Raw genomic sequence first — 27,364 nt, forward strand, 5'->3', positions numbered from 1 at the left:
ACTTGGAAAGGACAGTTAGAGTTTTGTCATGTAATAGCTTTTTCCAATCATATGGTGGGGTGAATGGCCCCAAAAAAGACCGCTGATGCCCATCTCATGCAAAAATCTCTCTACCTCAAACAATGTGTGGAATGCCAAAAAGCCTGGTTATTGCACCAAAATACATATTTCAGTACACATCTGTCCTAGAATACCAAAAAAGCTTGAGAAAACAAGAAGCTACATGAAAAGATGAAAAGCCAAAATTAAAATATCTGGGGATCAGCTCTTACCTGTGTCTAGTGCACTTGAACCAGTTCAGTATGTCAGTACATCTTGTATAATAGATCTGATCAAAAGGATGAGCATAGGATTCCTGTACTGTCACAGCATAGCTAGAAGCAAAGAAAGAAAGTGAAAGACTGTTCATTGCAACATGAAACGCTTCAGTTCCCTGAATATGCTACTCATCTAATTCCAGTATGAGAAATAATTAAATCAATGGTCTTAGAAATTTCAGGCCTTATCCAGAACAGGAAAAGGGTTTCTTTAAACCACAGCTCTTACTTAAAGTTTTGGAACTGTTTCTAACTTGGGCTCAATAACTGAACTAGGCATAGAGATTTCAGTCTGAGTAATAAACCGCTCCTTTCTGGAAAAGAAACAAACGTTATTAAAGTTCACGTTTGTTTTAAAAGATGCAAAGGGCATCTGGTTAACTAGATAGTACGTATTTTAAAAGAGAAAAGCATCATGCTCTTAAAATGTCTCAGTTGCATACCAGTCTAGGATTGTTAATTTTTGCTTGCATTAAACAATGATAATAAGAGCTCATATTAACAAAGCACTGCTGTGTTTTACCACCAAGATGGGACCCTTACACTTCATTTTTTTGAAGAAGGAGACTCATTACTTCAAATGCTGGTTGCACCAGTCAAATTGGATGATTTGTAAGAGGCTCAAGAGCCTTTGAAATGCACAAATTTAATCCTTTTAATCTGTAACAGAAGTTCAGAACTACCTGAAGACTGTATGATCATGAGTTAACTGGTATCTAGATTTAGAACTCTTTGAGATATGTGATTATCCTTGATTCTACAAATGAATAGACATTAGCAAAAAACTGGACAAAGCGATAAGGAATCCCAGAACTCCAACAATACTAAGAATTCAGCAATCTCTTTCCCCAAATGTAGCTGATTTATGCACCAGGTACTATATTAATTACTATGATTACATTTAAAGTCTCTGGGATTGGCACATGACTTGGGAACGCAAATCTAATCAATGTGCTCATCTCAGTCATTTTAGAATATTGTATTGCTCTACAGTAAATGTGTACCCTGTTAAGAGACACAGAATCTCAGATTCCTATCTGAAAACAAGCTCTGCTTTCTCAGATCTCTAGAGAATCACACTAAAATCTTTCTAGGCAGGGTCAAGACTCAAGAATCAGACCCTCCAAGTCATTCATTGTATCGATTGTCTTAATCATCCAAGTGATTTCCTTCCCATCAATGGGACTGCTGATGTGATTAAGCCCTGTGAGACTGCACCCTAAAGGTAACACCAGAATATTTGCTTGGAGGGCCTGACTGGCTTGAAATCAACGACTGGGCTATTACTGCCCTGCTTGTCATGCCCTTTCTAGACAAGCCAAGATTCAACTAGATGTTGCTTTTGTCCTTTGTCACGATTTGTTGGTTTTGACACTAGAGCTTTTTACAAATTCTAATGCCAAAATGTAAAATATTTATAGTTTATTATTAATGTAAAATAGTAACACTCAAAAATCTTGATCATTATTTTATGATCCTTTCTTTGTTATCCCACTATTGCTCTAACAATCTTTTCCCTTTGATTTATTAACATCTAAGTAACAAAGTCATCCTGGTCAGTACAACCAATCAATTTTGGTATTTAATTTTTGTTTCTCCTTGATTGGGTCTCCAGGTTGCTGACTTTCTTCAGACAAAATCAATATTTTATTCCTGTGCTCTGAATACACTTCACCTCACAATACAGACTGCAAAATCCTATTCCTCAACATGCATAGTCTTTGCTTTGCAGCTCCATTACCTACAAACAGTTAATTCTCTAGTTAAGGCTTCTAAAATCGAAACATGGAGCCATTAACTTGTGCTTCCATTTTTGCTCATTAAGGCATTTATTTTGCCAAAGTTTACAGTAATTCACGTCCACATGCAACTAAACCACAGAGCAGAATAGAAAATAAAGCAAACTGAACTTAAGAGCACAGCAACTTCAGCGTCTTCAAACAGACCCCTGCATGAACGTGAACCCTATCAAAGCTAGCGGCTTTCTGAGTACTTTTTAGAACTGTCTTGTACAGATCCACTTTTAGGACAAGGACACTAACAATAGAGAGAACAGAATTATCAGAGCCTTTAATCCTTGGTGCTTTCATGAAGGTGCTCTTTGATACTGGCATGAATTTGGCAGATAAAGTCACAAAGTTCAGGACATACTGTATAATCCTGCATGTTGCAACAGGAAGGGCTTAAAACTTACTCAAAATCTGTAACAGTTTTGCTCAGCAACAAACAGAAAAGAGGCAAGACAAAAACCATTTCACTAGGTCTCTTGAAACATGAAAAAAAGGTCAGTGCAGTCCTGTAGCTGAAGCTATAGAGCAAAGTACAGCCAAGCAGATAGGCAATTCAAGGATTCACCCTCGGTATGGAACCAATTGCTGTTTCTGTCACACAGACCCATGTTCTTCTATGAGGCAGGGAAGTATTTAGCTCTTATTTTGACTTGTAAATGTACATATCTGAAATGCCTAGTCAAATAAAACACTGTTTTAGATTACCTTTCCCAATGACTACAAACATTTGGATCATCTGGGTTTAGGGACAGAGCAGTTTTGAGCAGAAAAGACAGAAAAAGCCCTTTTAGAATCCACCAGAAAAGCAATTGAGCCATCACTGCTGTACCTAAATAAAGAAAAGAAAGTATGGTCATCAGAGTGAATATTGAGAAAACTTCTTTCTAGGTTATTTCATTCCCGCTTTTGTGCAAATCCAAATACTATGCAATGTGATGATTAAGCTACCCAAGATATTGATAGCACCAACAACACTTCCAAAGAATATCTCTGATACTGATATTTTTTACAGCTGTCTATCTGTACTGACAAAACAAATATCCGAGGTTTTAAAACAATCTATTCTCCCATTAACCTACAGCCAAATGGAAGAATATCCAAATGCGCCTTTGATTTACTTACATGTGATTTTACATGAGCCAATATAGTAAGCTAGATCTGAGACATATGCTTATTACATGACTGAAGGAAAAATCAATTCACTTTTCAACTTTTAGATGGAAGATTATTTAGAATGACAGAGGTCAAAGTACTGGGACACATTATACAATACATTAAACAGAGAAATATTTGTGTTGAAGCTGGAAATAGATTGCATAAAATTCATTAAGTGTTGTCTCTTCATCATGTTTCAGTTCATCTATTAAATGTAGACAAATAAACCTTCTTATTTCCATCTGGGCCTTTGAAACCAAAGCAGGAGTGTATGCCTAGAGGTCCCCAATGACGTTAGTCAAAAACAAAACAAATAGGAAATAAGAAGCTCCTTTTAGCTGTAACTGTGTTTAGCAGATTAACTGATGTTAATCTGTTAAATCAGTAACAAATATTTTTTGAATATCTATTACAGGCATTTACATCGTCACATAACCCAGCATTCAAATCAAAAGTCCCATAAATTAGTGTTATTCCTGGCAGTAAAATTGACCTAAAAATAGATTGAATCTTCATACGATCATCTAAAAAACACATGGCTCATTGCTTCATGGTCCAGAACAGCAAAGGGGATGTTAAGGGGCTTGCTCTGCATGGCACTGATATACAGCCCAGCATAAAGAAGTCGTCACAAAGCAGAATGAACAGCAGAGGGATAGCCAGGAAACCTTATATGAAATCACCTTCTGATTCAAAGCCCTCTTAGCTAGTTCAAGGACACCCACTGCCTTTAGTGATTTGAAGTCAAGTTCCCAATGGGAGTAATAGCTCATCTTTTAAATTATTCCTATAGCTCTGTTAAACCCAAAGATAGTCTTAAGCCATGTAACTCATATTAATGTTAATTAACATGATTTAATGTTAAAGTTCCCCATGAATTAAATTTAAGCCTGTGAGTGACCATTCTCTACCTGCAAGATGTTTCAAAGCCTCACAACATCAATGCAAAAGCTTACTCTGGAAATTATGAGGGCTGACAAGAAAAGGACATGATATATATATTTCTGTCCATCAGAGAGACATTCACTACACTTGTCCTAGACATTAATTCTCCATAGAGAAGTGCCTTGAACAGCTTACCTGCAGGTGCTCATGGTACAAAAGTCTAATAAATCCTATGTTTAAAACCTGAGAGTTTAGGACTTGTTTGAAAGTATGATTGAACTTTCTTTTAAATTTACATGTACTAATATATGTGAACTATCAAGTATCAGGCTCAAGAAAATGATAGCGCTTTAACAAAATTATCTTAAAAAGACACCTTTGAACATATTAGCTACCATTGGAATAATACCAAATTACAGAGGACAAGCTCTACTGAGTACAGTATTTATAGGTTGCAATTTACCCCCTTTATTCATTCTTTAAACTTTTGATACATGGCAACAATGAACAAATAAGACTAATAGAAAGAATGCTTCCAGTCAGCAGTAGTGGTCAAAGGAAGAGCCAGGCTAACCTGGCTTAAGGAAACGCAGTCCTTAAGAAAGACTTTTTCTCAATCAAAAGTGAGTTTTGTGCTCATTTTTTTAACTGCTTAAGAACATCAAGGGCGTCAGTTTATCCCTAACCTGAAGGCAGAGGGACAGCCTGCCTTCTACCAAAGAAGAATGAGCTTTTTCTCATTTAACTAAAGCAGCCTTGTATTTGCATTTTATAATTGTCAGAGATCTTAATTTTTTTTAAGTAAGTAAAGTATCAGTTCAGTTTTTAAATCAAACAACCTAAGAGTTATTACTAACACTCAGGAGTGTGTGTTCAGAATGTATTTGAAAGACGTTCAAAATTGTTTTCCAAACTTTTAATGATAATGCTATTTTATTATATGTTTATAGATGAACTGCTTTATGCAATTTATTTCCTAACCCTGTAAGTCAGATCATATATCAGAAACATCCAGCTCTCCAAATACAGCAGAATCTCATTTATCTCAGGTGTCTCTTTTTCTAACTCAAATGAAATATCTCACTTTAATCACTTTTAATAGAAAAGACCTTATACCAAAATGGAATGGTTGCTATTACAAATTTCTGAATAAAACCCTAAAAATAGGAACACACATTTTAAAAACTAACATCAAAAACAATCCAGTAATGACATGTAATCTGATTTTGTTTCAGTTTTTATTGCTCAGTGTAATATACACTACATTCCTGCACTGCATTTAAAGTTTGGAATGTATTCCCCAAGGAGGCAGCATCAGCATTCCAGAGGGACAATGCTGTAACTTCATTAAAGTTACAGCCAAATTATATGAACATTTCCAGACTCTGCTACTGCCACTCTGTTGAGGACAGGCAGCCTCCTGAGTTGAACAAGAAAATAAATGACACGTAGGTCCTCTGTGCAGTCCTTAAACAGACTCTAACTTTTTGTCTCTCCGGGTCTGCTTATTATTTTCAGCAGTGAAATAAGTCAAGGAGGTATAATTTGGCAAGAAAAGATGTCTTTATATCCAAAATATAATCTGGTGATTTTTCATGAGTGTCTCAGTCTCTGTTAATTATAACTGATTAGATTAGGTATCTGTTATGCATTAAACCATTTTCACATGCCTTGCCTCTTATGGAATGAATTTCAGTACTTCAGATACAATATTGATAGAAGACACTGGTTCCATCACCAAAGAAAGGAAACTCATTCTCCCTATTAACCCACTAATCCTAACTATAGAATAAAACAGTAGGTTGCAAGCCTGTGATTTATTTATCTCTAGATTTGTTTTACAAAGACCTGTGCTGGAGTTAGCAAAGAGACTAGAAGATGCGGATGTTCATTTAATTTGTACTAACTACATGAGAACATGGACAAAAACAGGTTGTTATACTCTGTCACTGCTTATGTAACACAGGCAGAGGATGACGGTACCTCACAGGATTGTGACCTAAATGCAAAGAAAATAAGCTCAGAAGGAAACTTTGCTGGGTGAAACAAACATCCTTTAAAACTCTATCTAGGTGATGAGGTCCTGGCTGTGGTAGTGCTCTTGTGAAAGGGGACTAGTTTATTTTAAGTGGCTGACTGAAAAAAAACCGAAAAGAATACAGATTAAATTTCTCCTTTGCTTTCCTGGCTGAGACGAGAAAATTTAACTAAAAATGACAATTAGAGTATTTCCTATTCAGGAGAAATAGTAATGAAACATTTCATTTTGACATTTCTGTCATAAAATATTTCATAACATGACCTGGACTTGAAATTCAAACAGAATTTCCATTCCATGATTAAGTTCTAAACTTAGTGCTTTTGTCTAAGTTTGGGACAAAAGAAATTCTGAACAAGGTAAAAAAAGGATTTGGTGTCTGGCTGTAATTAGAGAAAATATTTACAGAAGTGTCTTTCAGTAGTAGACAATGTTCCTAGATCTGTTTATACTTGGGAAAATCATGCTTTACACGTCTAAATGTTTATAATCAGTTAACACAATAACACAATACATTTAACAAAGAGCCATGTTAAGAAGTCTTACCTCAAAGTACTAAAAAATTCCTAATGGCTCCTATTTTTGCAGACTAATAGTGCACGAAGACACACATCACATTAACAGAACAGCAGAGGAAAGCTCTTCAGAAGTTGCTTGGCACTCTGAGGAATCAATAAGAATAAAAAAGAAAACAGGGTCAAAGAAAGTGTGTTTGGAGGATTGAAAACAAATTATGACAAAATTAGATAAAGCACTGTATATATTTCCATACCATAAAATAACTGTGCTGCATCACACAGACCACTATCCTGCTTTCAGCCAATAGCAAGTGTCCAGGAAAGAGTAAAGAAAATGGAAAACAGATAGAAATACTTCCCTCCTGCACTCTTCTGGTCTCCAGCAATTTGCAGCTTTGCTGGCTTCCTCAGCCACAAGTGGTATCTTTATGTTTAATAACCTCTGATGGATTCTCATCCCATCATTTGTCTAATCATTTTGATCTGCTAAAATGAAAATTTCAATACACCTATTTTAAATGTTAGTGTCAACAACATCCTGTGACAACTCTGATCTTAGCCATGTTCTGTATGAAATACATCCTTGCTTTTCTGCCTGCCACCTCAATTTCATTTGACAGCTTCTTCTCTGTTAGAAATGATTGACTTCCAGATTTGGCTTCCTGTCATTTCCAATCATAATAGCAAAATTTTATTTACATATAGACTTTTTCTTTTCCATACACCAACAGAGAAGTTCCACTTCTTTCAAAAATTTTGATGACAAACCTTCCAAAGCCTTCTGGAAACCTGTCTGGATGTTCCTGATGCACAGTTATTTACTTCAAGGAGCTTTAACAATTTAAGGAGCTGTATAATGGCACATTGACTGTTTGTATTTACCAAGAGCTTCTGTAACCCTGTTTCAATTATAATTTCTACCAAATAGGAAAAGCTAGGTGTATCAAAATTAAAATGTATGCTAGTATTTTTATATGAGCTATTAAAGAAAACGCAAGAGAACAGTTGAGACAGACAACAAGAAGTTGGATTTCACTGAAGAAGCATTAAACTGACAGAGTTTGCTGATTACACTATTTTTGTCTCTAACTAGTAGCAAGCTTCCAACAAGCTGCCCTCTGCGGCATTCCTCCTTCTCATCCCATCTGAAATTTTCATGATAGTTTAGGCAAGGGATCATTTAAACACACACTTCATTTGGCTCTACATCAAATTTTGTTAGAAACAAGCTGTTATGAAAGCTAAATGGGGCCATGAGTTTCAAAACTGATCAGGAATTTCTGGATGTCTCCACTTATGATTAATAACTTAAGCTAACATGTAAGGGATGAATAATATGAAGTGTTCAGCATGTATGCTAGGAAACAGGCTGTTATAACACGCAGTCAAGAGCTAAGCCACTCAGACCCACAAATCACCTAAAAATCATTGCCATGACCAACAGAAATATTGTTAAGACAGGTTGATGTCTTTTGTTTTTAATTACAAACTGAAGTTGTTTTAAGAAGATAAACACGTCCAAGAAGGATCAGGTACTCAATATGAAAGCACCAGCAATGTGATTCTTCTCATCATCCAAGCACAGAGGAATTCAAGTGGTTGAACTGGCAGAAACACCAGCCTATACACTGGGTTTACTGGGTTCCCTTTAATGACATCTTACATGATTAACGCGGGAAGACAGCAGATAAGAATCTGCCTGGGTTAACTACAGATGACGTTTCAGTTAGCAGGTCTATCTAAGCCTCTAGGAGTCACTGTACCAAGAACTAGGTATTATCTCTTACATGCAGTACAAAACTATGGGCCTGTATCTGTGCTACAAAAACCACACTGTCAGTCATACTCAGCTTTTCCATGTCTTCATTACACACCATCCTCTTAAAGGCATCTCTGCCTGTACTTTCAAGAAGGCAGTTCAGCAGCTGGAAATACCTAGGGTACATACAGAAGTTGCTACCATTCACAAACATCTTTGATACCACTTACTCCTGACACCTGGAAGTGACCCTGACATGGTGAGAAACACAACTGACCAGGACAGCACAGCTGCTGTCCTTCACGTGGACTCCTTTTGCAGCCTCCTGTGCGCAGCAGTGGTACAAGCTAGAAACAGACAACATGCAAAAAAACAGAATCTTTCTTACCGTACACTTAAGATCATACAATGAATACAGGCTTGCCACATGTAGTGACAATAAAAGTAAGTAGGAACCTTAACATTTCAGCACAGAACTATTCTACCCTCTCTATGAGGGTTAACCTGCTGCTGAACGAAAATTCCATGGGACGGAAACAAGCTGAACAACTACATGGTATTTTCTTTAATTAGTATGAATAACAGCAAATTTAGATGTTTCAGCTCTTTATAGTAAAGTTATCAAGGCAACGTTAGAAAAGCTGTAACCTGAGTCCTGTTTGCCCAGCCTCAGTAACACCCACACTGGCACACTGTGCGGTGAAGAAGGGTCTTTTCAGTACAAATAAGGGAACCACTTCAATTTCCAAAGACAGGCTCTAATTTTAGAGCCTTTCTTTTAAGGACTGGATAAACACCAGGCTCCTTAATTGATAGAGTGCCCTGATGACTCTCCCTTCTACGCTTTGAATCACAGCATCTCAGTTTTCCAAAACTGGGTAGGGGGTTGATTTTAACAGCAACTGAGTATAAAGGTTTCTTAAATTGCTTTAAATTTCTGAACTTTAAGGTACATCAGCATGAGTTTTAACTGCTACATAAAACATTGCTACAGTTATATGCACATCTTACAGAGTCTCAAAGTCTGCTTCAGTGCTAATCTCTCACAAGCTGACCTTCACCAGAGTCACTGGGAGCTTGGCTAGAGAGCAAAACAGAAATAAGCAAGGAAGTAAGCTCTTCTTGATCTACCAAACTTTATTTTTGGAAGATCAGGATTGTTCCTTCAGTGCTCTCAGAGGAAAAGCGGGTCAAAGTACCAAAGCTATGGCACTAGGCAAGCAACCCAGGTTTAGTTTAGTTATGGCTGATGAAATATGTTTATAAAGGAAAGGCTGGAGCATGCATTTAGGATATGGAAGTCCCAAGTTCAAATCATACTGCTAAAGACAGGGTGAGCAAAATAGGCTAGACCAGGGTGGCTCAAATTTCACCCAAGTTCTTCCTTCAGCATCCAGTAGGCTCCAAGCCTTCAGAGGCACTTAAGCTCTGAACAAGCTCTGAAAAAAACCTCAGAAATCTGAGGTGAAATGTAGGGCATATAAGTTCTCAAAGAAGACAGAAGAGAACTGACCAACCTTCCAGGTGCTTGAAGAAGAAGCATGCTACAAACTGAAAAATGATTACATACTGAAGCGATGAGGTATGCTCCTATACAGTTGACATTATCTGTCTGCTGGATGACACCAACATCAACACACAAATAAAGACATTCTATTCTATCGGTACCTACACAAATTCAATATACATGCACACTTGTGCAAAGCCCAAGCACCAAAAGCTATTAATCATTAAAATACTAAATTTCTTTCTCTTACATAATTGATAATCAATAGTCCAGAAGAAATACGATGAAAATATTATATTAACAACACCTAAAAACATTGCTGAAATAGTGTGCACATCCACATGATTGCTGGCTCCTTTTCAGAAAGGTCAGCTAGGAAAAACATTGTCTGTGATTTTCTGCCTATAATTTTGTACTTGTACTCAACAACCAGTGTAAAATTGGAAGCTGGCCCTTTGAACATTTGTCCCTTTTAGTTGTTATGCCAGACTCAAGACCACTGAAATGTCAGCGTCCCTTCTAGAGTTTAAGCCCTATCCAAGCGCTGCCGGTCAGACAGGACTGGGAGATGGCTGATGCTCGACCAGCAATTTCTGCCAAAAGGAAACTGGCAAGATTCAAAGGCAAATTTCAGGTATCCTGCACTATTTCAACAGGAAAATTCCTCCTGCAAGCTAAGAAATCCTGGGGCAGTCATCTCTGGGCCTCCTCAGTTAAAACATGGTAAACAGTTGTAGGCAGAAAAAGCCACTTCACATACTTGTCTTCTTAACCCTCCTACGCTGATCTCAATGTGTGGCTGTCTCCTAAGCACAGGGAAGGGGAAGCCACTCCATACTGCAGTGTCCCCCATGCAGATCCTCATCTTTTTGCACAGTGGAATTATAAAGCTGCTGAAATTGTATGGGGAGTGACATTCTCTAGTGATTTAACACGGTATTTATATTCACTATGACATGCATATTTCGGGTATTCCTTAACATACATTACTTCTGAAGAGAAAGAGGAAAGTAAGCTGACACATCTAACAGCTGCTCTCCTGAGAACTCAGGTTGGCTTGCTTACATTTAGCCACCCACCTCATCCCCGTTCAGCATGCGAAATACTGCAACATATGCTTCCTTATACAATTAGAGCAACAAAGGCCTCGTGACCCGAGAACACTCAGGATAAATGAAGCAATCTGTTATATGCATGCCCAGATGAGGAATAATACTTTAATAGTATTTCACACACACACACACACACACAAAAAAAAAAAAAAACAACAAAAAAACAACAAAAAAAAAAACATTTAAAGAATGCATGTGAAGTTGATAAGAGTAACAAAACATGAAACATAAGGATGTTCAACATATATGCGGTGAAATAAATTAAGTCTGATTCTGGGAAAGTGCTGCGAAAGTCAAAATAAAAAGCGGTTTGAAAATGTAGAATATCCTCTGTGGTTATATTTTAAAGAATTATTTCTATTTGTCAAGAGCAATTGGTCCCTTCTTTTTGTCTTCATTTATCTCTGAGGAAAATAAAATGAAACAAACAGCAAAAAAGTCCCAAGTACAGCGAACAGCTGAGCCAGGGATGAATTAAGTAAGACTGATTGATGGCTGGTGATCTACAGCGCTACTATTACATCCCAATGCTACATCTCGTATTTCATTTAAAGGCCCATCTCTTCTTTTCCAGAAACAGTGCAGTATTTATGAGAGAAGGTTGATTTGCAAGCCTTGGAGCTGCACTGAGAATCCAGATTCAGTTTTTCCAATCTGGCTTTAAAGTTGGTGAATACCTTGAACTTTGAAGGTAGCAATCCAAATAAAATGAAACCAAACACTGGAATAAGATGAACATTGAAACTAAACACGTATTTTCAAGAAATGCTGCAGGCAGGGCAAAGCTTTTTATCTTCAGTTTCTTCATGAGACAGTAAGGAAGTAATGCTTGTCTCCTCTTCATTTATACCTTTACTAACCCCGCTGGTCCAACAGCATATATCTTCATCTGCTCTCCTCTGGGTTTTCCCAGTACTTTATTCTCTGTGGCATTTTCTGTTACAAAGGGACTCAGATGTTCTCTTCTTCCATTCAATTTTCCTCTAAGCCTCTTGAAATCTTAATCTAAAGTTTTTTAGCTTCATAGCTATTAAAAATATTGACTGGCCCACAGAGAATATAACTTTTTCTATCAAAGTCCACTAAATATAAGATGAACATTAAATCAATTTTTAGATTTCTAATGGCTTCAAAATTAGAGTAGCTACTTAAAACTTGCCAGTTTTTCTTGAAATAGGAGAGGTTTCCTCAGAAGCAGCAATAGTCTTTTGTACTTCTCTCTGCTTCTTACAGGGCACATCTGGAACACTATCAATTCTGAAGGAGCGGTATTTGGTTCAATCATGTTGAAGCTTCAAGTTAGGAGCGCACATAATTTACCTGATTTGCAGAGCATACACATATCTGTTCATCTGAGAACAAGTTGATTACTTAGGTGCTTAGAAATAGCTATAATCATTTAGGTTTAGGCATCCAACAGGCTGAACAGATCTGCCCTTCTGTAGGGCACAATGCTGATGTAGTGGAAGAGGTCATAGTTTGTGAACAAGGGCCTTGCAATTACCACTGGTTGCTGCTACAAGAAAGCATGCTGCAGTTACTGCTTCCTAACCACCCTCCAGCTGGGCACATGTTAGCAAGGCACCTACTCCAAGTACTGATCTCCCAGTACGCCTGGAAAGTAAGCGCAAGATGCATATTAAAATGTAAGGTCAGGTTTATGGCCTAGCAAAGTCCTGACTCCATGCCAGACATACACCAAGCACCTTCCCATGCCATCTGAGGTCTCAGATCAGGCACTTCAAGAAGCAGAATGTCTCTGCAGTCTGTACTTTGACATGCAACTGTTGACCGCCCTCTAATGACTGCAGATCTTCAAGATGGACACTGTCAAAAGTCTTCATTCAGCTACACAGCAGTTCCTAATTGCACCTTCACCAAGACAAGTCTCACAGGTTGAGACAGGCAATAGCAGCATCTGCAAATGCTCTCTTTCACAATATCCAAGCCTTTATCTTCTTGGCCTGTTTAGAAAAAACCTCCACAGCAGATGCAGACATTCCCCAAAATATCCCAACCTTTCCCGGAACCATCACAGAATTTTTAAGAGATGCTCATATACTCTAACTGCTAGAGTAATAACTGGAGAGATAAATGAGAACGTGACCTCAGTCTTATTTAATTTTACATCACTATGCAAAGCTCTTGACTCTGCTGCCTCCATGACCTACTTTATCTATTGTTTATTTCTTTTTCTTTTTTTTCCAGGAAATCGTTCATTAAGGATAAGAGCACCTGGCTTACAGTAACAAGGGCGCTGTGCAAAATATCTGTCATAAAACAGAAAGAGGCACATTCATTAATCCACCAGATAAAGCAAACCCACAAAGAACTGAGGGGCTTCAGAGGACTATCTTAGGCAAAGCAAATATAAGTACAGAAGTCTCTACTGGTGTAAATGGCTGAAATTCACCAAGTTCACTGTGCCAAGATGTACCTGGAGAGAATTTGTATCTACCAGCACAGTCATCAAATGCAGATGGTACTGCAGTTACTTGGGTTAGAGATAGTATTTTCCTTCTGGCAGAAAAAAATAGCTAGAAAAATCACTGTGGACCAAAACAGATCTGAATAACTGCTGCATGGAACCAGCTCTGCTGCCTCTTTCCCCTCTGCATAAATTTGGCACTGAAAACTTATTTAACTACTTCAAGAAAAAAAAGGTTGAAAAAAGTTATAAAAGAATGAAAATTTATGGGCTTATTTTAGGGCTTAGCTTCTACCATTTTACAGCCATACCAAGATTTTTTTCCATGAGTTAAGGCAAGTACAGTTTTCTCTCTGTACTCTTGCCTCATCAGCATCATACACGTACCATCTGCTATGTCCTCTTACTGAGCCCCTTCTATGGCTTGCTCTCAGATGCACAGCACTCATTTGGTTAAGGAGAACACTTTTCTATGAGTGTTGTATTAACCCCTGTGCAACTGCACAAAAATAGGATCTTAAGAATTACTTATACAAGGTAATGCAAGTTTAGGGTAGCCTACGCTCTGTGTTGAGATTATATGAGCGAGTATCGCTTACATGAATCCTGCTACACAAAATCAAACAGAAATTCTCCACTCTTAAAAACAGGCATGTAATCCAATAGTTGGCAGGAAACTGAAGTGAGTTCCCCACTGTCCTCTTTTTTTTTTTTTAATAAAAATACTTAAGCTTTAGTGGAAACAACCTTGGCAATTGAACGCTCTTGCCACTCGTTAGAATGCTATTCAGCTGCCCTCTACTCTTCCATTCTACCCACCTTTTCTTCTCCCTCCTGTCCTTCATTCACAACATTGTTTCCATTCCATGGTACTGCTGATATGGCGTTATTCCTCCTTTCAAATATGGAGAAGTTAAATCATAGCTTAACTTTTCCCCAACTAAAGCTTCACACGATTTAATATTGCTATATCTGTGACATACAAAGTGTGTATGTAAACTCCTTGGGACATAATAATCATTGTCCAATTAAACAACAGCCAGCCACAAGATGAATAAAGCACCAAAATATCTCAATAAATCATTAATTGCTGTTTTACATCCTGGACTGTTCAAATAAATCATGAGTTGCTCCTTCCATTGATTACCCAGGACTGTGTTCATAATACACCTTGCAATATCCTTTCAATTTTCTACCATATGCATTAATGGATAGAAAGATGGACTGTGTTCTATTCCACACCAAGATGGGATGCACAGAGCTCGAATTTCCCTAAAACACTTGTGCTTTCAGGCTTTTTCTTGCTGCCTGGTTCTGAACCCCTCTAGGAGAGTGGGTTGCAAGACAAAAAATCCTGTCTGTCTAGAATTTTGGCCTTCTGTTCTCTACCCTGAAATTTATTTACCTTGTTCTATCTTACAGCATTCTTACTTCAGTACACATTTCAAAAAGAGTCTCTTTGAAGTGAAGCAAAAGGACAAATCTAGTCTTGCAACCCAAACATGAGAGCAAGAATCAAGAGATTAGCTCTTAGATATTAGAGGGACAAAAGAAAGCAGCAGAACAGAACAAGGCAGCAGTGCGTACAAAGTGCACTTGTTAACTGCAGACAATGCATACCTTTCAACCTGCCCTTCCTCTTTTCTCCATTCCCCCCCCCCCCCCCCCCCCAGGAAACCTCTCATTACTAATTGTCATTCAGAAAAGATTACACACACATGCAAAACGTAATGATTAACTGAATTTTAGTTATTTTCAGTGACTTGAGCTATCCAGTCTGGCCTACTGAGGAATAAAAACCCCTCATCCTATGCCAAGCGAGATAACAGATACCAGTGAGACATGGGCATGTGATAGGTTTTGCTTAGTTGTTTGTTTGTCTCAACTTGGATCCCACCCACCAGGCCAATTATTCATTTTTCAGACTGTTTCTTTTGATTTGCAAGCCGACAAGTCAAACATCAGGTGGGAGTAGGAATGAGTAGGAGGGAACCAGAGCAGTAAGAATTCTTCTAATGATATTAAAGTTGAAAATTGGACGTTGGTTTGAAAATTGGATGTTGATTTTAAAAAATGATAGTAAACAATTCTCTTTTTTTTTTTTTCCCCCAGACACTTAATAAAAACCCCAAAACTGGCAGGGTATTGTATCTGGCTGTAAGCTCCTCGTCAGGATTTGGTAACAATACCCTCTTCATTGCATTCCAGTGAAAATCACAGAATCACAGAATCGCTAAAGTTGGAAAAGACCCACAGGATCATCCAGTCCAACCATTCGTTTGCCCTTCACCAATGGTTCTCGCTAAACCATGTCCCTCAACACAACATCCAAATGCTCTTTGAACACCAAAATAAGAACAAAAAGGCCAGCTAGAAATATACAGATCACTTTAGTTCTAAAGGATGTTCACACTTTACAATTTATTCAAAATATTTACTGGTAAGATATCACCTGATTAGCATGAATTAAGAGTGAATTGAAATTTCATGCAACTGAATGGGCTGATTACATACACAGACACATACTTTAAAAACCAGGCTTTTCATGTTCTTAAGTATAAGCAATTAAGAGTAACATTTAAAATTATGTTACTGATCTAAACTCCTTTTCACTTTTTTATGGAAGCACTGTGCTTACATCTGAGGTTGTTCCTGTTTCTCAAACCTTCAAATATCCACCAAATATCCAAATATTGTTGTAACCAAATATCCACCTGGTGACTAAAAAATAAAAAAAATTGACCTTGCAAGAAATGAAAACTTTGAAGGCCTGACTATGATTAACTAACTTTGAAGAAGGTCAGAAAAACTCATTAAAAAAAAAAAAAAGTTACTAGGAGCTTTGGGAAACTCTGTATTAGGTTGGCCTCCTAATTAAAATCAACTATGCCATATTATTTCCACTGTTCAAATGTATCCGCCTACAGATCTAAAATCTTTTCAAAATGATTAAAATCAGGAGTAAAAAAATCCCCAATCTCTTTGCTCTTTCATCTGGAGCCACACAGAATGCATTTTTTCAGATTTCAAAGTCCATTAAAATATCACCTTTGGAAACAGATGCACAATCAGGCCCAAAAGTGATCTTTGCAAGCAAGATGCTCAGAACTGCCAAGAGCTCCTTGTGTTCAAAGTCCCCCAGCAGGCTCAGCTACGTCCGGTCTGTATCACACATAATTAGGATTTTTCAGACCATAAAATCAATAATATAATTAGTAAATGGTATGTTATTTCACAGAATCTTGCTGGAACTTATCTGTCTTTGATCAAGCAGAGCTGACTGCTAATGACACTTAATGTTAATTAAGGAAAAGACGTGATAAAAAGTTCTTTGGAGAATTATCTAATTATGTACCAAAAAAAATGAGATATGCACTATCTGTAATATATGTTTACATCACTGATTACTGTTTAGGAAACTCTAAAAAGACACCAGGATTACAAGTCAGCTTTGGCAATACTCTGTCCTCCACTGCAGAAATACATCCTTGCTGGTATGTGCACAACAGCTGACCCAGTTTATTAATGAGTTATGTCCCATTTCTAATGACTACCAAAGAGCAGGCAAATTCTTTCCGCAGCTGTGGAACAGCACCAACAGAATATTTTATGAAACTCACTTTTCTTTTGACAATGAATGATGGACAGCCAACCATCATGACTGAAGCTACTGACAAAATAAACAATGGAACCTGCAGAGATTAAGCAGGGATTTCAAAGGACTTACCACAACCCTTTGAGAAAAACAGTAACACAAGGTAAAAATATTTTATAATCTCATAGGAGTGTGACTTCTTGCTACCAATCACTTCGACTGTCTGAACCCCAAGTATTGAGGAACATTTATATTTAAAAATATTACAATTTGATGTAAGACGTCCAAGTAATTTTTCATGATTGTCAGGAACATGGAGAAGCATGAAAGGTAATTTTTCACTATTGTGAGATACTGCAGAATTCACAAAAAACATTGTTTGAAATGTCTTTTCCTAAAGTAGAAAGGAAGGGTAGAATAAACACATTAGTATTAACAGCATAGGCCAGCTACTATAGTTAATGTCACGTCAGTTAGCTCTCATTTCCCAGTACGTTTTGGATTTGATAGTAATGCTCTTGCTTAATATTAGCTATGTATAGTAAATGAACTCCTGTGAGTCCTGTGAGACTATTCTAATGCCTGAAGTTACAGAGAGAAAGAGAATAAATGTTTCCAGAATCTGAATATACATCTCAACTGCAACAACTTCGTCATTTTTGACAGATGTGTAAAAAATAAACACTCCTCACATTGTTTTACTTTTCTCTCTAAGAAGCATACCAAAGAGCATAATAATATTCTGAAATTTTAAACATTCTTAGAGCAGCTCCATTAGTTCCACCTCAAACATGCCCTGTTGTTCAGTGGCATACTCTTGTCAACTCAAGCAGGGAACACTGGACATGCAGGCATGCTGAGGGACTCACCCACCTCAATCCCTGAGCTGAACTCGGGGACACACAGAAGGAAAAATCTTGCTGCATCTCTTGCAGTTTTAGTTTAAAACATGAAGGGCAAAAGTGCTGAGGGCAGGATGCTGGCAAAATAGGTGCCACTTGTACTTGCCCCAGATGTGATGGAGCTGGCATGCTGTTCAATACAAAGTGATTAATGATTGCTTGCAATCAGCCCTAGAAATCAATTGGCATTGAGTGACATAATGATTCTATGACATCACATAGCCTCCCATCTGATGCTTGTTCTTGGACACGTTTCTCCTCACGTTGCCATTTTTGGCTCTGTGAGTGGGCTCATAAAGATGATGGGGCTTCTGATGTTCATGAATAAACAACTTTTCACATGAGAGAGGTTTCTATTTTTTTCTGCCAGATTTTATTTTTTCAGTTCCCTCGTGACCCCTCCCATCACCACTCTTTGGCACGCCACATTCAACTACAGGAGCACCGCACAGGAAAAGTCACATATATAAGACTGGTGCTTTATGTCAACTAATAATTATGATAATTATAGAAAAATCATATAAATGAGGAAGAGGAAAGGAAGTTCTACTTCTGCACTAGAAAATGATATATTTACCGCACATGTTTTGAGCCACATAAATATCTTTCTCTTAAATTCAGCCATTGTTGCACAATCAAGCCATTACTTTGTCACTATTTTTGGTATTAGCAATAACAAGTTTTTCCAGAGAGAATACTGTAAAACAACTAATGTTTGAAAATGACCCACAATGCCCATTTTCAAACGTGTTTAAGCTGCTGTCCAAACAAAAAATAAAGAAGAGTGGCCACAGGAATCAAGGACAGATTCTTTAATCTCTGTTTGCATGTGATAGGTTTCTCCTTGCCTTAATTACCTTAGTGGCCTTCCCTGCAATTGTTCAAGTTTAATTTAATTTCATTTTGAATAAAGGTGACAGCAACAATATATAACATTCTAAATGAAGTCTCAGCACCACTTTGAACAATGGTATGGGCATCTTTGTATCTGTACTGAAGAAGTCTGAGAACAGTATGGCACTTCATATTGGCAGCTCAAACACATCAAGCAACCAATAAATATAACCAGATCCCTCTTTTCTCTGTCAAAACCAAATAATGAAGCTCTAACTTATAACAGAAGTTCATATTGTTAGTCCCTGATTGCATGCCTTTGCATTGTTTTATGACATTTCATGATGCTGCTCCAGTCCACATAATGATCCAGTTTTTCTGGTATTACAATCCCATTCATCTTGGTACTGAGAAGCTCATTAGCCTCCTAGATTGAAATAAGAGGTAGCATTGTAACAAAGAAAGAACAGCCAAGAACTTTGATGCCTCGTAGCCTTCCTAGATATAAATTGCATAAGAAGTGAGCCAAACCTCACTGCAGTTTTTGGGAATCCAATACAGTCATCCAGTGGATAACTTAAAACAGACCAAATCTGAAATGTGGATCCTAGATTCAAGTATTCAAGTTTCCAGATTATTCTTAATCACAGTAATTAGCCTTTTATCACCAAATCTTTATAACTAGAAAACAGAATCTCTGGGTTCTACATTCATAATAATTACAGGCAAAAGAGTGTGTGTTTCTTCACAAGTAATTAGATGCTCATAATTGAGTGAGTAGTGAAAGCAAGACTGATAAATTTGCTCCCTATTATTATTCGCTTCTAATTTAGTAAAATATTATTTGCAGTTTGCTTCAGTGTAAGGTGCGTTAGTAAAAACAACAGAAAATAATTTGTGCATGAGAACCAGGTTGTGTAAATTTTCACAGTTCTTTGGCTCTGTTTGTAATGTGTCGTTTTAGTATGTATATGCACAGCACAGAGTATCAGTGACCACAACACAGGCATCACCCCATAGGCTAGTATGTGCTAGAAAACTAGGCACCAGTTGAATCTTTTGAAGTAAGCAATAGCTTAAGTCTTACTACAAGACAGAGCAACATCAAAACTGTCAGAGCAATTTTCCACATCAGTAGTTTAACACCTGAACTATTGCTTATTTTTTGCAACTGAGCTATTCCCAATTTCTATCTGTTCTACTCTGAATCAACACCAGTTCTGAGATATGTCATAAACAGTGTTTGTCTAAAAGAGCCAAACATACTATCGAGGCAGAGACTTAATGAGAAAACAACAGTTTCTTCAAAAGAAAAGAAAAAAAAAGCTGGTTCATTTTCTGTAAACATCTGGGTTGTGAATAACTGTAGGCTTCATAGACAGTATAACATTAAGCTGCTTCTGACTTAATGTCATAAAGATTGAGTTATTAATTTTAATTTATTGCTACCATGATTTCCAGCTTTGCATATGAATAGAACATTTAAAGTCTGCTACCAGCCATCTCAGGAAGGTGGCAGATGTCAACATTCTCATCTTCTACTTTCCACAGGAACAACTGGCTAAGCATCTCTACTGAGCATGCCTCCCCTGATGGGAGGTTGTGAAAAGGTGGGGTCAGGCTCTTCTCCTGTTTAACTACCAATAGGATGAGAGGGAATGGCCTCAAGTTGCACCAGGGGAGGTTCAGGCTGGATATTAAGAAAAATATCTTCTCCAAAAGAGTGGTCAGGCACTGGAATGGGCTGCCCAGGGAGGTGGTGGAGTCACCATCCCTGAAGGTGTTCAAGAAACATTTAGATGTTGTACTGAGGGATGTGGGTTAGTGGGGAAATGTTGGTGGCAGTGGGAAGGGTGGACTGGGTGATCTTGGAGGTCTTTTCCAACCTTGGTGTTTCTATGATCCTGTGACTCTATAATTCTAAGAAGGCTCTTCCAGAATCTAAGTGAACTGCTGTTGTAGGGAAGACAAAGTTGGACTATAATTTTCTGGAAAATACTCTTTAAACACTTCCTAATTCTTAGTCACACTTTTTTACTTTAAGTTTTTCTTCAGGCTATTTTGGTTCTTAACTGCATTTTCATGAAACTGTCCTTAAAGAACCAAGTGAAACCATCTTTAATGCTACCAACTCTTCAGTGCCCAGCTACAGGCAGACAAGAAGGGAGAAAAGCAGACAGCGAGCAGCTGACATCTCACTACAAAGCCACGATATGCAGTGGAGACAGCTTTCCACATCCCATAAAGACAAAGACAGCTCTCCACAGCCCATAAGGAGTGCACACAAAAGAATGAAACCCCAGCTCCAGCAAAAATACTAGAATACTTGCAACTACAAAGCTACTTTTATTAAGGCAAAGAAAGCATCAACTGCCAATCCAATGACTAATAAAAAGTATTCTTACAGAGAGCCAAAGCTTTCTCATTACTGATATGGAAAACATGCTTACGCCGTTACCTTGCAGCAAGTGGGTTCTGACGATGAATCCTAAGGATGCTGCATGTCTAGATTTCTTTGCAAAATATTATGCAGACGAAGTACAGCTACAGTAGTGACAACATTACTGTTTTCTTTTATTTTACTAATACGGAATCCTGTAGAGTACTGAAGATAGCAAGCCCACATATATGAACTGCTTCTCTTTCAGATGTGGGTGGTAAGCCAAAAAGTTATTAGGCAGTAGGCCAGCAGGAGGAAACAGGGAAAGATAATGAATGAGAGTGGAGGTAATTGTAGCACTTATTTGGATTAGATGCAGATCACCAATGAACTGTTTTGCCACTTGTTTTCTCCTAAGGGAAATCTGACTTTCCCAGCTTTAATTTAATCATGGGAAAAATATGTCAAGTATTGATTATAACTAGAAACTAAAGTCTTCTACAAGCATGTACACATTAACACTATCACTCAGACACGACCTGGAAGAAAACCTCTATTTGCCTTTCTTCAGCCTGATTGCCACTTCTTCCAACAGACTGTTTTTATACAGAACAACATGTTCCAACTTGTAAACATCAGATTTGGTGATGAAAATGTCCACGAGGGAATTTGTTAAAACCATTAAATTTATGTTGCTTGTGACACCGAGCATAACTAAAAGCCATGTCTTCCAACGATGAAAGCAGAACACAATAATGTCTCTGAGGAAGTACTGTATATCAGCACTGATTTCCATTTATTGCAGTTTGAAATAATATTCCAATCAAGACTAGAAGTAGAATTTGGCAGGTGCACTTATGAAAATCCTGAAATGGCACTATTTGTTCATGGCCTTTGGGAAGTAAAAGGAAAGAAACAAGTGTTACATCTAGAATGTATCAGACTGCAAAGTAGGAAAATTAAATTAATGGATGGAAAAATTCTAAAAATGTCCTTCTGGCACTTCCTCCATTCCTGCTTTGCCTAGGCCATACTCTGCCCCTTAGTCTGTTCCATGTCATATCAATATCGCATTTTGAAATTCATCAGTATTATGGAAAGGCAAGGCATGGTTTCATTTCTCTAAGGCAATTCTTTCTCAAGATTTCAAAAATTTTCCACTCTCTACTGAAATAAATTACTACTTTTTAGAGGGGAAATAATAGCAGATGTTTTGCTACATATCGGTTTTATAGTAATACATACTGTATAACGGTCCCTACACTAAGGGAAGCAGATCAAAACCCTGATCTAAATCAAGAAAGGAAAGTTGAAACAGAGTCAGTTCCCTTCCAAATACTCTCAGTTTGAAATGAACAGTCACTTTCTCCTTCTGACCAGAAACTCACCCTTTTCAAAAACAGTAGACATGCTCTGGAGACAGATATACATATTGGCATCTTCTGATTAAGAAAACATTATCAATTATTTGTATTCATTTGTCATTATTATCAGTCATCTTTCATCTCTCTGATCGCATCTCTACTCTGACTTCTGCTGTTTTCGATGTGATGCATCCATTCATAGAAGAGAATTCAATCTAAGTAAAGTCACCTGGTAGCTCTCTAACAAAATAGCCAATCCATTGTCTCTTGTTTTCTTTCTACATGCTTCTCAGTGGTTTGTACTTCCAGTGTATAAACTTCACAGAAATTATGGGTTCTTTCTTACAAAACCATTATTTCTACAATGATCATTTTTAAATACAGAGACATTGCCATTTGCATATCACATCCAATGTGGGTTCTTTTGTTGTTTTTTTCCTTTATCTATATCCCTATGTATTTGTGTGTCATGAAACACTCCAGTACCAAATTTAAAGGGAATTATTTTCACAATTCCAATTCTAGAATTGCAATCAATGGAATGGAATTCAAATGTGAGATCTCCTTGCTTCACTGCAGATATTCGACATCTTACTAATTCTAGTTAGACTCAGTCCATTTTTTTCCGCACAGGTTCCCCCTGATCTATTTGAATGGGAAAAAAACAGAGATCAACAGTATTATGCCTAAATCTGAGGTTGTGAACTGTGATCTCCATATTCACTAGCAGATGCCTTCCAAGCCTTAGCAACAGCTAAAAGGCAGAAGAGAGTTTCAGCTAATACTGAAAATACAAACCCAAATATAAACAGCCTGAAGAGCTTATGAACTCACAGACTGCAACTGCAGGCATTCTCCCTGCTGATTTCAGCTCCTACAGGACGCACAATCTGCAGACTCCCATTTTGACCATGCTGCGATCAACAGACAGTGCTAGCACTGCTCAGAAGCACATCCCAATCTGAGCTTACTGTCAAAAAAGTGGAATAGAATCTCTCTAACTACTACTACAGATTCCTCTATTTCTTTATTGAGACTGAAATTCAGACACTGCACCTAGATTGGTGATCTGCATTGACACAAATTTTATTATGCAGTTCATAAATCTAAGAAGTCTTAGTATCCTTCTGCCTTCTGGACAAGAAACGCTGCTGCCACCAGCCTGCCCCATCTGCTGCTACATTTCCTCTCTGCTGCATGGAATTCGCCTTTCTGGTTGGTCTTGGAAGGCCCAGCAATACTGGCTCTTCCCAAAGCTATTCTGAGCTTCTTGCTGTGACACTCTATCCTTTCTTTGAATCAAAATGTAACCTACATAGTCCTAAGAGCCTCTTTATTACCCAGGGTTGTTCTATTTTCTTATCAAGCACACTGGTTATCAAAAACTCCCAAAATGCTGCCCCAAGGAGACAGAATGACAAACAGCCAGAGTTGTATATTCTGATTTTCTACAGGCATACACTTGCTGGAGCCTCTTGGAATAACAAACATTCTTTTTTTTTTTTTTTTTTTTTCCCCTTGACCACCACTCCAGCCACTTACACAAGTTAAAACTACAGAAAGTTCCTGAATATTCTGCCCATGTTTTCAGTGTAAGTTACTAAGTAATGACATTGTTACAGCGTTTAATGCTACTGCTTCACTGCTCCTCTAGCACCTGGCCAGCTAATGCCTGACAGGAGAAGATAAATACATTTATAATACAGAGCAAAGTGAATAACAAAGAGTTTATATAGTTGTCTCTGACATAGCTGACAAGTCATAGCTGGCAGCTTTAATCAGCTCCCAGCTGAGGCTGGGAAATTGGAGGGAACAGAGCGCTGACCTTTCTGATGAATTTCTGAAGGGAAGGTTAAAGTTTTGTTTACTTTTTTAATACGAAGAGGTATCAAGTTCAAAGACCTCTGGGCAAAAGCAGGATTCTTGTGCAAGAGGGCTGCATATCACATTTAGCAAAGTAATTATTGGTTTATCTAAAACTGATTCTTCAAATAAAGAGATGTGATGTAAAGTTACATAGGTGAAAATGCATATAAGATATAACACATCAAATCACTGCCAGATGCTAAAAATGTACCAGATATGATTTTCATGTCTCTGGTGTGAAAAATGCAAAAAAGTACAAATTAATTTTACAGGTCAGTTGTTCTTAATATTCCTTCCCCCCCCCCCATTGCAACAGATATCCAATGTGTACTTGTTTTGCATTAGAGCAGCTTGGTTTTCATGTTTGTTTGTTCAACTGGTACCAGAAAAACAAATGCAACTAATGACTAGTACTAATGACTAATGATATGAACAGATATTTCAATGTAAATAATATATAAAATATCATTTGTTTTAGAAACTACTGAACACCTTCTACCCTCTTAAAATGATTCTAGAGAGATTCAGAAGCACTTTTTCATATGCTTCACCATATGAACTATGTGCCCTGCAGCAGCTACCCAAACTACTGCCACAGGGAACTCTGATCTTCTAAAAAGCCAAAGCTGTTTTCTGGTGAATGGCATTGCATCACAGCAATATTCTGCCCATACTGCTAGGTCAAATGTCTATTCCATACGAATGGCTGATACAGACCTTGCAAGAATCCAGGAAGATTGGTGACTTTTGAACAAAGACCAAGGCAAATTTTGCAGTAAACAAACAGCAAACCTTCTGCTTTTTATAACCCAATTTACCCATCGCTCTCTGTCCACTAACTTCTAAAAAATGAACCCATTGCTTTAAATCACCACCACACACATACTCACACAGCTCCAAAGTCATTTGCTGAACTAGTTGCTATGCAAGTCACGGTGCAAATTTTCAAACAGCACTGAATGAACTTTAGTATTGATTTTTGACAGAAGACCATAGGATACACCTGAATGCCCATCAAAAACACCTGCACAAGTAAACTAGTTCCATATTCTAGTTTGTTTTTTAACATACCTGCTATTCAACTTTTTCAACTTGATTCCAGTGACAGATATTTAAATTTGATTACTGGTCTGAGCTGCCCTATTTAGACTCATTGTTCATATAGTGTTGTATGAACATTAGATACACCTATGCATGAGTGATGCATATACCTGAATATGTATGATATAACAGGTTCCTTCCAGTTTACATCGGTGGAATTGCTCACTTGGGCCATTTGTTTACAGGGAACATGACAAATAAACTCACTGACATGGGACTGTTTCCTCAGAATAGAAAGGTACTCGCCACTGCAACGGCATCTTTTCTGTTCTGTGACCTATTCAGTTGAGAAATGTTTCAAAGACATGCATTAATGTAAGGAAACGAATTGTTCATGCTTCCCTTGGAGATAAGACTGTGCTGTAAACTTACACTGAGGGGACAAGAGGACAAGGAGGTAACAGCACACGCTAACTAAAGTAAAATTCCTGCTGCTCTCAGAGAAAGATGCAGTTTCCTCAGCAGAAAACAGTAAGAGTGAAAGATGTCCTCATTGCAGGCATGAGACAACCCACAGATAACTAAAAAGTTTTTATAAATTGTGATGGATGATAATTCTGTAGGTGCTTCCTTCCACTCCTGCACGCTAGCACAAGGATCAGCTCAAGAAATTAAAGGTGAATATAAAAGTTGCATTAGCCAAAATATAGACATTCCTACTACTGCTAAATTACTGCGTTGCCATTTCAGACCTATATCCTCATTTAGATGGAGTTATTTTCATGAAAATATACAAACAATATTATTAATTTTACTGTGGGATATCAATCAAAGTCATTTCCACCACTTAAAGCATAATAAAAATCAACAGGTTGATTTTGCACCAGTAAATGGTGTAGCTGCTACAGACGCAATATTTCAGAATTTTCTTTGAAAAATCTATTTATTTTTTAAATAAATGTTGTTGAAAATCCATTCAAATGTAAAGAACTATGCGATATTAATTGGACGTGAAAAGTGTTAGATCCTCTCCTAACTCAGAACATCACATAATATCCTCCTTGCTTGTCTAAGAATGTGAGGAGATTTCTTGGATTGTTTTAAAGCTTTGGCATAATAACATGGATTCAATGAATCCAAGAGTCTACACTGTAAGAAATGCACTTGAAAAATCTCTGCTGCTGCACTTGCAGAGTGGTCTCATGGTCTAATACATTATTTTCACCAAATTCAGACTGGAATAACCTCACTGACTGGAAGAGAGCTTTTCTTTTTTAGTGAAATCAGAATCAGCCTCCTGAATCTGAATGTATGATGTATAGGTCACCTCATTTTTCGCATGGAGAGTGTATTACATATATCACTCTAGTGGCAGACTCAGGGAACAAAAGCAGTAAAATATTTCCTCGGGGTAACATATAGCTCCCAGGAGTCATAAAGCCTGAAGCAAAAGGTTATTTTACCCAAGACATACATTGTGTATTTTATTATTCTTGGGGGGAACACGACAGTGTTGTTCTAATATGCTGATATTCCAGTACCCAGGACTTGATGCCACCTGCCCTTGCAGACCTTGGATGCAAAATGTCCTTAATGACACCAATAGGAAGAAAGGGAAGTGAAACAAAAGTCAGGATGCCAGTGCAGAACCATTTCATGTCTAGCGAAGCACAGTAAGGAATGATGGATATAGATAATTACCTGCAATTTGTATCTGAGGCAATCTTTCAGACAAAACACTGCATAATGTTTCATAAAGTCCAAGGTGAGATTCCAGGTGGTAGTAATTAATACTAGGCAAAGCAGTTAGTAGCCTCACCCTTTGGGGAATGGAACAGACAAGTGATGGTCAGCATTTCAGGGATATCTATGT

General features: G+C 37.6%; 1 protein-coding gene across 11 annotated transcripts in view; it reads right to left on the bottom strand.

Annotated features, from left to right (window-relative positions):
• MEGF11 (multiple EGF like domains 11) overlaps positions 1–27,364 on the bottom strand; it is a 276,513-nt gene that overhangs the window by 189,082 nt on the left and 60,067 nt on the right. For all 11 annotated transcript variants that reach the window (XM_040706671.2, XM_040706670.2, XM_040706666.2 and 8 more), the window contains 3 exons: positions 6,732–6,847; positions 2,813–2,936; positions 273–374 (listed from right to left, as the gene is read on the bottom strand). In XM_040706671.2, the coding sequence (XP_040562605.1) occupies positions 273–374; positions 2,813–2,925 (215 nt within the window). In that variant the 5' untranslated portion in view covers positions 2,926–2,936; positions 6,732–6,847. The remainder of the gene's footprint in view (positions 1–272; positions 375–2,812; positions 2,937–6,731; positions 6,848–27,364) is intronic.

The sequence above is a fragment of the Gallus gallus genome, chromosome 10, assembly GCF_016699485.2.
Source record: "Gallus gallus isolate bGalGal1 chromosome 10, bGalGal1.mat.broiler.GRCg7b, whole genome shotgun sequence".
In the NCBI taxonomy this organism is placed as follows: domain Eukaryota; kingdom Metazoa; phylum Chordata; class Aves; order Galliformes; family Phasianidae; genus Gallus; species Gallus gallus.